Raw genomic sequence first — 13,806 nt, 5'->3', positions numbered from 1 at the left:
TCTAAGCATTTTAAAATTTCATTTTACTTTTTAAAACCATGATTTACAGCTGTGTTTAATTTCCAAATTCACATAGCTTTTTGTTAATCTCTTCATTATTGCCTTCTAACCTTAACTGCTTCATATTTAAATGATATGGTGTGTATGGTACCAACTGTTTTTAAATCTTCTGATTTTATGGATTTATAATTAATTTTTCTCCCATAGTCCATAAATGCTTGAGAACAATCTATATCTAATTATTAGGTACAGAGGTCTATGTCCATTATACCATGCCTGTTCACTGGTTATTCAAATCTACATATGGGCATTCTGTTTATCTGACTAGTAGTATGCAGGGTATGTTGAAATCTCCAACTATGATAGTGGACTTGTCAACTTCTCCCTGTGGTTTTATCAGTTTTTCCTGAGTATTTTGAGGCTATTTTGATAGGTACATAAAATACGAAAATTGCTATATCCTCCTAATTAACAGACTTATCATCAAATTGTTACTAATGCTTTCTGTTCCAGAATCCTATTTTGATACTAAAGCTACATCATTTGGTTTTGGTTAATGTATACTGGCGTCTCTTTATCACACTCCTTTATAAAAATTTTCAATCTTTTTGTACCTTTATATTTTAAATATAAAGATTAAAACAGCTGGATTTTATTAATTTAATCTAACTGGTAACTTTAGTCCATTTACATTTGTTATGACTGATTTATGTAGACTTGCTTCTATCACCTTTAGAACTTCTATTTCTCTCACTTTCTAGTATAATTCTAATATCTCCTCCTGGGATTCCACTAAGACATATTTTAGCCCACACTCTGATCTCTCCCCACCAACCCCACCAACTTCTGCCCTATCATCTATCCCCACGTCTCTCTGTGTAACATTCTAACGTATTTTTTTTGAGATAATCATCTAACCAATTAATTCTCTTCTGGTATCTAATCTACTGAGTTTCTTATTTCAACAAGTACATTTTTTCTTTATTTTGAAACAGAGTCTCACTGTCACTCAGGCTGGAGTGCAGTGGCGTGAACATGCCTCAGTGCAGCCTCGGCCTCCTGGGCTCAAGTGATCTTCCCACCTCAGCCTCCTGAGTAGCTGAGACTATAGACAGGTACCCCATACCCAGTTAATTGTTTTTTTAGGGTGGAGGGGGGTATTTTTTGTACAGATGAGTTCTCACCACGTTGCCCAGGCTGGTCTCCAACTCCTGGGCTCAAGCCATCCTCCTGCCTCGGCCTCCCAAAGTGCTGGGATTACAGGCGTGAACCACCATACCCATCTATATTTTTTATTTCTGTAAGTTCTATTTCATCCATTTTCTTTTCAGGTCCTCCTCATCATTCCTGGCAGTCTTACTGCTTGCTCAATTTTATGATTCCATCTTTTTTTCTTTATTTTAGATTTCACATGTAACTATTTTCTCATAATTCTAGTATCTGAAGTATGTGTTTTGTATCTGATAATTCCAAAACTTACTGTCTTTGGGAAATATATCTATTATTTATTATTTCTGACAATTCTCAAATATGTTGAGTTGACTACCTGAATGCTATGATTGGAGTGAATTCTTTTAATCTTTGGGAATCCTACAGGCTTAAATTAGAGATGCTTTCCTACAAAAAGTATCTGTGTCTGCTTCTGATGAGAGCTGTCGGCACAACTAACATGAGACCACTTTACCATCTTGCATAATCCTGAGATTCTCCAAGAGATTTGGCTCCCCAACCTTACTCATTTATACACAGGAGACTAGACTGCTTAGTATAGGTAGTGACTCACTTCCTCCTACCCTGGAAAAAACAAAACAGTTCTCTCATCTGAATGTGATCACAGTCTAGGGGATTCTATGTGAGAATAAGTGGAGGTTATGGGGCAGCAGGGAAAGACAGATGCTGACCATAGAAATAGGTCAGAAGCTGCCCTGAAGACTGTGTGCTCCAGGATTTCACTATTTAACTCAACTACCATTCCCTCCATAGTGAATGGAAGCTTCTGAGAGCACCATCTTGCCTTTAAACCACAAATTCTTGCTAAAAGTCATGGTAACAAACCTCTGGCTTTGAAAGGCTGTCTCACTTATGTCCTAAAATTAATGTTACAGCCTATGTTTCATGTTAACTGAAAAGAAAACCAGCCTGAACAACATCCTTATGTACCATGGCTTGCTCTCAGCTCCCCTTGGTTGGGCCTAGGGCAGCCAGACTGTCTGGTTCCAATCCTTTTTCTGTCACTTGTCACCTCAGACAAGTTGTCTAACTAACTTCTGTATGCTTCAGTTACCTCATCTACAAAATGCAGATAATAATAGCATTTACTTCTTAAGTTATTAAGAGGATTGAGTTAATAAAAAGTAAAAGATTTTAAAAAAACTTGGTAAGAATAGGCACAGAGAAAAAAAAAGTAAAAATAAATAAATGAAAAGACTAGAGCCTAGCACATAAAAGTTTATCAGGAATTAGTTCTATAACATGAACTCAATTTTTTAAAACCTTAAAGTACATGTAATTTTTAATTTAATTTACTATAGTATACATACCAATAAGTTTACAACTGTAGACATGTTTATCTACAGCAAATATAACAAAGACTAAAAGAACAGATATTAAATCATTAAGTGATTATCAATTAGTATCTTTAATTTTCTTATAATTCTTTATTTTCTATAGATCACTTTTGTAACAAGAAGAAAACAAACCAAATGAAAATGAAACTATCTCAAAAAAGAATTAAGTCAAGACAGGAAGAAAGCTCATAAATATAAAATATATCTTATGGTTTATGTAAAATTCTTAACAAAAGTACCTTATTTGCTCCAAACTGCACTCTGGCTTTGCCTTTGACTAAGGTGGCATTTATTTGCATGATGACTGATTCTATTGAGTAGGCACTGCTCCAGCCCTACAGGAAGAACAAAATATCTCTAAAATACAGCAGTATTTCTGATTCCCACTTGGGAAGGCCTAACAAAATGGTATGTAACTCAACAGCAGCAAATCAGTGTTAAAAAGTCTATAGTCAAGGGGAAAAAGTAAAATTGGAACATTTCCAGAATCTCACCAAAAAAAAAAAAACAACAACAAACCAATGTTCTAAGTGCCCAACATGAGCAAATTAGAACCTTAAATAAAGGTCACTCTTAATGCCTATCCTAGCATAGATTCAGCAGCAAGTACAATGTCATTTTATTGGTTTACCTTTTCATTCTTGAAAGTAGAAACTATTTTAAAAATAAACTAAAATTTCTTTAAAAGTAGGAGCTATTAAAGAATTTTCTACTTACAATCTAATTTACATGATCAAAACACTAAATTGTGGGTGAAAATGGAGTACCGTAAGAAAAAAGTCACCTGTTTTGTGAGAAGTTCCATACATAATGCTCCTCCACCCAATACATACCTTAAAAAGAAAAAAGGAGTCATACAAAATTCGAGAATTATTCCTCCTTAAACAATTTCTAAGTGCCATTACCAAGAAAATATGCATACAAGTAAAGATGAGAAAATAACATGAAAACAGTTGTTAGGGATATAGGACTATGGGTAACTTAAAAATTCTAATGTTATCATGCTAATGTAATCCCTCTGAAATTCTAGTCAATTTTTTCTAATGGTTCTTAGAACATAACACTTTCAGATTTGTATGATATCAGTAACTAAGAACTTAGCCCTAAATATTCCAAAGAATAGGGGCAGAAGAACCAGTTTCCTTAAATGGCATTCGCGTGTTCTTTATATCTGAAACTCTACCATGATGTTACAGCCAAGAGTTTTTCCCGACAATGACACTGACCTTACCCTATCCATGCTATGAACATCTGCATGGCCTTATGGTTCAAACTGTTTTTACCCATTCTGTTGTGAGAATCAAATGGTTCTGACCATGGAGCTCCTCTCTGGAATTCCTTAAGCTCTTTCTAGGCCTGAAGACTATTCTCTGAACCAAAGATAACTTCTGGGGATGTACCAAATCTCCCATTAGAAAATCATTATTTAGGTAATGATTTTTTAACCTTTATCTTTCTCAAACAAAATGTCATTTCTCCTTTATGTTAAATTTCAAAATACATAAATATCATGCCTAAAAAATCAAGGGAATGATAGTTTTAGAACAAAAACTGTGGTAATTTTGAAAACACAAAAGCTAAGACCACTGATTAGGTCTATGTGGACACCAAGTCCACCACAAATTGTTCTGTCCTCTGGGGCTCTGCCCATGTCTTTCCCTTGTTTGAGATTCCTTCTGCTTCCTACCCTTCCAAATGCTGTATTTCCCCCCAGAAGACTTGCCAAGACCCCTCTACCCTGCACATCTTCCACTCCAGCTAACCAAAGGCATCCTTGTGTCAACTAACCAAATTACTTTGCAGAGAAGGCATCTAAAACCTTTTACTGTAGACCACTAACATTAATAATTGTTATATTGACAAAATTTAATAATAAAATTAGGGAAAGAAGTCCTCTTCAACTCCCCCATCCTGGAGAATCCAAGCAAGTGTCTCTCCCCACTTGCTTTGCCCAAACCCTAGGACCTTTCAAAGTGAAAAATTAATGGAAGGGAAAAAAACCTAAAAGAAAAACTCTCCAAAAACTTAAATTCAGAAGACTCATGGGATTAATTTTTTTTTCTTTGTGTATTCTATTTCTCAAACATAGAAATCTATCTTCCACTCTTTAACTCTCCTACTGGGCTAAAAGTATTGTACGTAACGTGCACTCAGTGATTTAACAGAATTAGAAGATCCAGGTACTCATTTAGATTTTGGTTCCACAATTGCTCAAAGCTTAATAATCGGTTAATGAGTTAACACCACACATGATCTTCAAATTTTGGAAATGCTGATGGTAGACAGGAACTTGTTTCAGGAAAAGGAAGTACACAGTAGACATTTTATCTATTATCCAACCACAATCACCTTTCCTTTAAGATACCCCACTCTTCCTTTGAGGATGCAGAGTCTTAGGAGGTGGGAAGAAAGGGAGTTTTTGGATTTTCAGGTCAAAAGAAAGTGCATTTGTACGAGTACGTAATACCTACACAAATGTTTGTTGAACACAAGACGAGCAGTTCTAGTACCTACACAAAAAGTAAGATAACTAAACTTTTCCTTAATACACACTTTCAGCAGCATCGACATTTAAAAGTGGTCGATTCTACTTCTGTATTAAATGACATTCCTTTTGTCAGTATGTGTTCCAAATTCTTACTGCTTTTTGCCTCCAAAGGGTTCCTGCTGAATACTGAGACAGTTCAAGAATACTAGGGAAAAAACATTAATGATCTAAGTAAGGGTCATCTAAGGATAACATGTCATATGTATGGACACCATAATACAGTATTTTCAACTTTAAAAGAGTTCAGTTGCCAAAGTTGTACAGCAAACACTATCCCAAGCTTAGCCTCTTCGGATATTTCATTTAAAAATCACTGTAAAAAACACGAGTCACAAAAAGCCATATTTTGTATGATTCTATTTATGTGAAATATCCAGGACAGGCAAATCTACAGAGAAAAATTAGATAAGAGGTTGCCAGAATCAATGGTGGGGGAGACGGGTATAGGGAGTGACTGCCTATCAGTACAGGGTTTATTTTTGAAGTAATGAAAATGTTCTGAAATTAGGTAGTAGTAATGGCTGCACAACTCTGAATATACTAAAAACCACTGAATTGTACACTTCAAAGGGTGAGTTTTATAATATATAAACTGCATCACAATAAAGCTGTTAGTTTAAAAAATGTTTGGCTATGTCAAGAAATAAAGAAATAGGGTCATAACTAGAAGATGTGGGATATGAAATACATAGAAAACTGCTCAATAATCTATCTGGAATCACACAATGCTTAAGCTTTACCCTGACTGAGATGGCAAGCTTCTACTTCTTCCCAAGTCAGCAAATAATTCCTCCTCCTCACTTAATAGTTCACTATGAAGACCAAGCCATTTTGATTTTGCCTCCAATGAGCTTTCACATTTCACTCCTCCTTCCACTCCAGTGACTACCAAACCAATGTAGGTTCTCCTCACTTCACTCTTAAGACAACAGCGTGATCCTCAACTACTGTCACACTCTTCTAGGCTCTGTGAGCACAACGTGTCTCATATTCTCTTCTGCTGTCACCAGATTTACTTTACAATAGTTTCTTTACTGTTACTCCCATTTCTCAACCAGTTATACAGAAAGATGAATAGCCAGGGTGATAGTTTACTTAGCAGAGGGGAAAAAAAAGGTCTGACCAGTCCACAGAACTGTTTTAAGTACAAGATATTACATCAGCACTATTTCCTACAACTCTTCTACATGAGTCCTACCCTCCTTGTGTTATAGCTCAAACTGGTCTGGTATACTTTGAGTATCTCATTCTCTTTCCTAGATACCTAATTGTGTTTATTTTTCACCTATGTAAATCATTTTCCTTCAACCTCCACCAGCTGACCAAACCCCACTCACATTTCACTGCCTAACTGGGATCCCACCTACTTCATGAAGTCTTCAGGTCACTGTTGCCAGAGCAACTCTTTGCTGCTTTAAACCTCTGATAAATTAAGTCCATAGTTAGCATTTGATAATCAATGGAGTACTTAGTACTTGTAATCCCCTCATACACTTGGCATTTGGTATAATGAAAAACACTTTATTAGGAATCAGAAGATTTATTTGAGTAGGTCACAAGCTGACTTATTATTCAAATTATTCATTTGAATAATGAGAACAATAACACCGTGACAAAAAAGAATCAATTAAGAAACTACGTAACAGATTTTAAAATTGAAAATGGCATTATTCATAACTTCATGTATTTGTCTCTACTCTAGGCGGTAAACTAAGGTCATAAACTTAAATTCTTGGAATTCTTACAATAAAATGTTGAAAAGCTATACTGGTCAATTTTATAATCACATTTTAAAATGTTCTGATAAAAAAAAAAACTTTTTTTGAGACGGAATCTCGCCCTGTTGCCCAGGCTGGACTGCAATGGGGCAATCTCGGCTCACTGCAACCTCCACCTCCTGGGTTCAAGCGATTCTCCTGCCTCAGCTTCCCGACTAGCTGGGATTACAGGCACCCACCACCACACCCAGCTAATTTTTGTATTTTTAGTAGAGACAGGGTTTCGCCATGTTGGCCAGGCTGGTCTCAAACTCCTGACTCAGATGATCCACCTGCCTTGGCCTCCAAAAGTGCTGGGATTACAGGCGTGAGCCACCGCATCTGGCTGATAAAAATGTTTTTATATATTTATTCTGAATTTGCAAATTTCTTCCAAATCTTTTCCTTGATCATTTTTTTTCTCTAAGATTTTGAACAAAAAAAGGACCTGTCTTCCTTTTCCCATGCTTATGGGAATACTGAGTAAACATACACACTTTTATAAACAAGCACATACAACTAAAGCACAATAGTTGGCCAGGCACAGTGGCTCATGCCATAATCCAGCACTTTGGGAGGCCCAGGTGGATGGATCACTTGAGGCCAGGAGTTTGAGACCAGGCTGGTCAACATGGTGAAACCCTATCTCTACTACAAATACAAAAATTAGCTGGGCATGGTGGCACATGCCTGTAGTTCCAGCTATTCAGGAGGCTGAGGCAGGAGAATAGCTTGAACCCAGGAGGTGTAGGTTGCAGTGAGCCAAGATTACACCACTGTACTACAGCCTGGGCAACAGAGTGAGATTCTGTCTCAAAAAAAAAAAAATTAAAGCACAATAGTTATGCTGTTTCTCCCCAGTCAGTAAAGGCTTCGTTAAAGATATTTTAACATTAAACTATGAAAAACGTAGGAATTATGACTTGGTGGCTAGTAAAAGGCTGGTGTTGTGAGCAAGAGAAAAGTTAAAAATTTACTATTTTTCAGTCTCGTGTTTATTTTGTATATGTAAATACTTGGCTGGGTTACCTAACATTCAACTTCCGAAACTTATCATTAGGTTTTATGACAAGAGAAGTACTTTTTATAGCAATTTTACTGCCTGATCCAAAAACAGTCTAGGGAAGCTTTAGCGGTAACAAAATAAAGCTGTACACAATTCTAAACAACTGTTTCACACCCAACCTGGAACTTCCACTCACTGTAATAGTGTTATTTGTGATCAACTTTGTAAAAACCTGTCAAAAGGAGACCTCTAACATCTGCTCACAAAGGAATCCCTTCAGCATCTCCTGCTCTGCAGCAGCAAACACATGAGAATCACTCAGAACTCTGGATTTCCAACAGAACAGCATTTCCCAGAGAGTAAGCCAGAGGACACCGTCCTCTGAGATGCTATCGTGTAAATTATTAAACAATTTTGGGAAAAATAGAAAACAGCATTAAGCCTCCAAGAAGTCCTTTGGTAAAAGACATTTTGAACCTGGTTTCCCCAAAACCTTGCAATCCCCTCAAAACAAATATCTATTAACAAACCACTAGGCTGGGTGTGGTAGCTCACGCCTATAATCCCAGCACTTTGGGAGGCTGCGGTGGGCAGACCACGAGGTCAAGAGATCGAGACCATCCTTACCAACATGGTGAAACCCCATCTCCACTAAAAATACAAAAATTAGCTGGGCATGGTGGTACATGCCTGTAGTCCTAGCTACTCGGGAGGCTGAGGCAGGAGAATTGCTCGAACCCAGGAAGGCAGAGGTTGCAGTGAGCTGAGATCACGCCACCGCATTCCAGCCTGGTGACAGCAAGACTCCGTCTCAAAAAAAGAAAAAAACAAAACAAAAAACTGTATTAGTGCTTAACATTTTGGGAGCTATGGCAAAGATTAGGTTGGAGGCGTCAGGTAAGTAAACTCTTAAGAAACAATGTTGAAATACATAAAATTTAAAGAAAAAATTAAAAACAAAAAAGAACAAAAATAAAATAATTTTAAAAAACAATATTGTGCCAGGCACAGTGGCTTTGACTTGTAATCCTAGTACTTTGCAAGGCTGAGGTGGGTAGATGGCTTCAGCCCAGGAGTTCAAGACCAGCCTGAGCAACATGGCAAAACCTCATCTCTACCAAAAATACAACAATTAGCTGGGCATGGTGGCATCCCAGCTACTTAGGAGGCTGAGGTGGAAGGATATCTTCAGCCCAGGAGGCAGAGATTGCAGTGAGCCATAACTGCACCACTGCACTCCAGCCTGGGCAACAAAGAGAGAACCTGTCTCAATAAATAAATACATAAATAAATAAAAATTATATTGCTTTACCATGTGGCAGAACTCAAAATGAGCTCAGCATATCCATATGTAATACTAAGGTTAAAAAAAAACACACATACTTTTTGTTTCTCTGAGCTTTATAGATGGACACCATGCCCAAATGACTATTCTGTAGTATCAACAGCAAATTAGTATGTATTTTGACTACAAGAAATGATTCTTAACAGGATTTTAGCCCCCCAAAACACATATATAAGCATGTAAAGCAAATATATAAAAAGAACTGTAGGAACAAAGCTCTTCTGGAGAAAGTTCTGAAGTCTGATATAGTCACTCATATTTTTACCCTAAATACAACTATTACTATCTCAACCATAGAAATGATCAAAGTAAGGGCTGGATATATTTAGTTTTTAATCACTATAATGTAGATTATGTCACATAATAGAATTAGTCAGCCAAGTGTTTGAAAATTCTCAAGTTAAACTGCTCATACTTTGAGAGCCTACTGAACATTTCATAAATAACCTAACAAATTGTGATCTTTTCCCCCTCTTCTGTAAGACTTCCAACCACAAGAAGCAGCAATACAATTACCATTTGACCCTACTAAACTGCAAGTATTACCTGTAGAAGTAATTAGCCAGTTCCATAGGTCCATGAGATTTCCCATGATTATCCCTAGAAGTACCAATTAGGATCACAGGCATGTGGGGACCACTCTTTAATCATAACATTCTCTAAACCCTCAATCACAATTTACATTTGAAAAACATTAGCTTTTTTAGGGTAAAAATATGTGTGTGTATATATGTGTGTGTATGTGTGTATATGTATAAATACGTGTGTGTATGAATCATTAAAAACTCTACCTCTCAACAATATAATGCTTTATAATCAATGGTTCTAAGTGTGGGCCCAGAACAACAGTATCATCTTCACCTGGAAACTTCTTAAAAATGTAAATACTCAGGCCCTACCACAGACCTACTGAGTGAGAAACTCTGGGACTAGCTCTCCAAATGATTCTGGTGCACACTTAAAAAAAAAAAAAAAAATGCAAGCCAGGCACAGTGGCCTCATGCCTGTAATCCCAGCACTTTCAGAGGCCAAGGTGGGAGGATCACTTGAGCCCAGGAGTTCAAAACCAGCCACAACAACATAGTAAGACCTCGTCTCCATAAAAAAAATTTTTTTTAACTGAAAAAAATTTTCTTTTTAAGTAATTGCTTAAACTTACCCTCCTGAGAGAACAGGTAACACCACTCGAACAAACGGAGGATCAAATGGAAAGTTATCCTAAAAAGCAAATAAGCAAGTTTAATTAATTTCAAGAACATCCTTAATGTTATACTATTTAGAAGATTTTAAAAGATACTATAAAGAATGTGTACATTTATTATCAGATAATGGGTAAGAGTCATAAAATTAGTACTCAAAACCAAAATGAAAACCAAATCAAATAAAAATGAAGTTAAAATCAGGCCCAAACAGAACAGTGTTATGGTAAACTGATGAAACACATGAAGGGGTTCCACTTCACTAGAACTATATAAAGGAACCATTCCAGTAATGATAGACTAGGTAATTTAGATCAATTTTCTGACTGAAAACTAGAAAGGTGAACAAAACATAACAATTTCAGGGCTAAGAAAAGGGAACACCAGAGAGCAGGATCTTTTTTCCCCCCTTGGGTTTTCTTCCAATTACAGAAGAGAAAAAGAAGAGGTTCACAAGCTGAGCTAGAACTCACAGCCTCACAGAGCTCACAGAGAGATAAACATTGCAGCCCAGCATTCACCGAGGAGAGGCCCTGCTAAGTCTCCCACTCCTAAGGCTGCGACCCTGAAGAACCAACTGCAAATTGCCCTGACAGGGAATGAGGCCAGCTTGAATCATCTCAATCCCTGATTGCATGAGGCAATCCTGGGTTGCTAATTTCCAAGCCCCTGGCAGGGGCAAATATAAATCCTCTCTGGAGAAGATTATCATCCAAGGCTTCAAATTAGTTCTATAATTTTTCATATATAATGTCTATCACTAAAAATAAGCCACATGAGACAAAGACAAATAGAAAACAAGAGAAGCAAATAATAGACACATAACCACAAGGGGTCAAGATAATAGAGTTAACTCTGTTGAACATAAGCGAGGAAAGAAAAGACAAGACTGAAAGCCTGGTAGAGAAATGCAAATTATAAAAATGAACCATATGGAAATTCTAAAATTTAGAAATACAACAGCTGAAATTAGTAGCTTAATGGATAAGTTTAACCACAGCAGTAACTTAGCAGAAAAGAGATTCAGTAAACTGGAAAATAGGTCAGAAAAACAAAATGGTAGAAAATGCAGAAAATAAAAAAGATAGTGAAAAGTTTATCACATACGTAGAGTCCTGGAAGCAAAAAAAGAATGGGACGGAACCAATACCTGAAGATATGGTTGTTGATAATTTTCCAAATCTGATCAAAGACTTCACAAGATTTAACCTCCATAAATACTTCAAGAGAAACAATGGAAGCTAGGATAAGAGAATGATATCTTTGAGGCACTGAAAGAAACTGCCAACCCTAGAAACTTACACTCAATGAAAATAATCTTCAAAAATGAAATAAAGGCCAGGGACGGTGGCTCACGCCTATAATCCCGGCACTTTGGGAGGCCGAGGCGGACAGATGATCTGAGTTCGGGAGTTCGAGACCAGCCTGACCAACACGGAGAAACCCGTCTCTACTAAAAATACAAAATTAGCCAGGCGTGGTGGCGCATGCCTGTAATCACAGCTACTCAGGAAGGTTAAGGAAGGAGAATTGCTTGAACCCGGGAGGCGGAACTTGCGGTGAGTTGAGATTGCACCACTTGCACTCCAGCCTGGGCAACAAGAGCGAAACTTGGTCTCAAAAAAAGAAAGAAAGAAAAATAAAGGTTTTTGTTTTCATCTTCAGACTCACACTAAAGGAAATACTAAAGGTTATTTTCAGACAGGAGAAAGAGGATCCTCAATGAAAATGTGGAGAATAAAGAGCATAAAAAAGAGCAAATGTGCATATGGATCTAAATAGATATTGACCAATTACATAATTATGTGTAGAGTTTTAGATAAGTATAGAATTAAAATGCATGATGACAGCAGCACGTATATGGCAGGGAGGACATGACCTCCGTGTTCTAAGGTCCTTGTATTGACAAGGAAAAGGAAAAAACATAAATTTACAAGTTTATATTAGACTTTGACAAGTCAAAGACATATTGTAACTGTAGGGTAGTAAAAAAGAAGAACTACCATGCTAACAGAGGTATGAAACTAGAGTAATAAAAAAATCCAAAAGAAAGATGAAAAGGAGTGTGAAGCAAGAAGGACAAATAGTAATGAATCTGTAAGATGGAGACTCAGACCCAAGTATCAGCAATAATGAATGGGTCCAATTAAAAGACAAGGATCATCAGACTTGATAAAAATATATGAAGTGAGGAAAATGATATAAGATGAGGGATAAGAAGAAATCGTTTTCTAACTTGCAATAGAAATGTAAGATTATCCACAAGATACCAACTTAATGACACAAGATAGCAACTTAACGACAGTTATTATAATCTACTTTCAAATAAAATAGCTCACCTTTCACCTATATTTAACAGACATAATGAAAGGTATAGAGGTTGATGTAAAGCTTAGTAAAGTACAACTTCATTTAACCTCCCATTATTTAGAAATTTAAACATGTGAATCCCTAATGACTACAAAACCTCTTCATTGATTATGTATGATTTAATTCATTGTGAACAGTTCAGAATAACTCTTCCACATCAAAATCTGGGGACTCTATTCCATAAAGTCTATACCCTGGAACTCAGGAATCCATATTTTACAGAAATAAAAAGTTCTTCAAGGAGGAAAAAAAAAAGGTTGAGGGTGACTGTTAAAATGAAGTTTCAGTTACCTTAGTATATATTAACTCAGAAACAGACTCTCAGGCTCTATAAGGATATCAGAAAGTTATCTGAGATCTTAACATCTTAGCCGTCTAAGTTATTCTTAAGGAAGAGGCACATTCTGTTTTTTAAAGACTGCATCACCAAATGGCTCTAAATAGTTACAAATCACTTCCTTACACTGAGTTGAAAATCGCCTCTTTGTAATTTGCCTTACTAGTTTTATGCCCTGTGTTCACCCAAAACAAATAAAAACTAATGCTTCCATATACACAGTCCTTCAAATAGTTGAAGACAAGCTAACATCAACCCCCATGTTCTCCTCTCCAAATCCACAATTTCGCCAGCTATCCCAGGACACGGAATACAATCTCTTCCCAATCCCGGCAATTATTCTCTAAATGAACCTAAGTTTATCTAAATAGACCATTCTTAAAGTACTACCTCAGAATTCAATTCAGTAATTCAGATGCTGCCTGAAACACCAAAAAGTGACTTCCTTAAAAGCATAGCAAGTTGGATTTACTAAGTTGCTGATCAGGTCGCATTCCCTCCTGCATCTTTGTGTTATGCTTTATCTCAAGTTCCATTTTTCTTATTATTCAAGTTGTCACCATGGGCATCAGAGGCCATAAATATACACTGTTCTGGCTCTTTCCTGTAAATCTTTCTGAGTCATACCTGCTATCCTCCAAAGTCTGTGAATCCCGATACTAATAACTTGGCAATTC

At 36.7% G+C, this 13,806-nt stretch overlaps 1 protein-coding gene across 1 annotated transcript in view; it reads right to left on the bottom strand.

Moving 5' to 3' along the window:
- The window catches only part of UBE2Q2 (ubiquitin-conjugating enzyme E2Q family member 2), a 57,332-nt gene that overhangs the window by 7,020 nt on the left and 36,506 nt on the right, over positions 1-13,806 (bottom strand). Inside the window, exons 9-11 of the mRNA XM_011982662.1 lie at positions 10,383-10,441; positions 3,352-3,400; positions 2,807-2,902 (exon numbers count right to left, since the gene is read on the bottom strand). Of these exons, the coding sequence (XP_011838052.1) occupies positions 2,807-2,902; positions 3,352-3,400; positions 10,383-10,441 (204 nt within the window). The remainder of the gene's footprint in view (positions 1-2,806; positions 2,903-3,351; positions 3,401-10,382; positions 10,442-13,806) is intronic.

This window comes from Mandrillus leucophaeus, unplaced genomic scaffold (genome assembly GCF_000951045.1).
Source record: "Mandrillus leucophaeus isolate KB7577 unplaced genomic scaffold, Mleu.le_1.0 Scaffold241, whole genome shotgun sequence".
Lineage (NCBI taxonomy): Eukaryota > Metazoa > Chordata > Mammalia > Primates > Cercopithecidae > Mandrillus > Mandrillus leucophaeus.
This window is presented reverse-complemented; position numbering and strand designations above follow the sequence as displayed.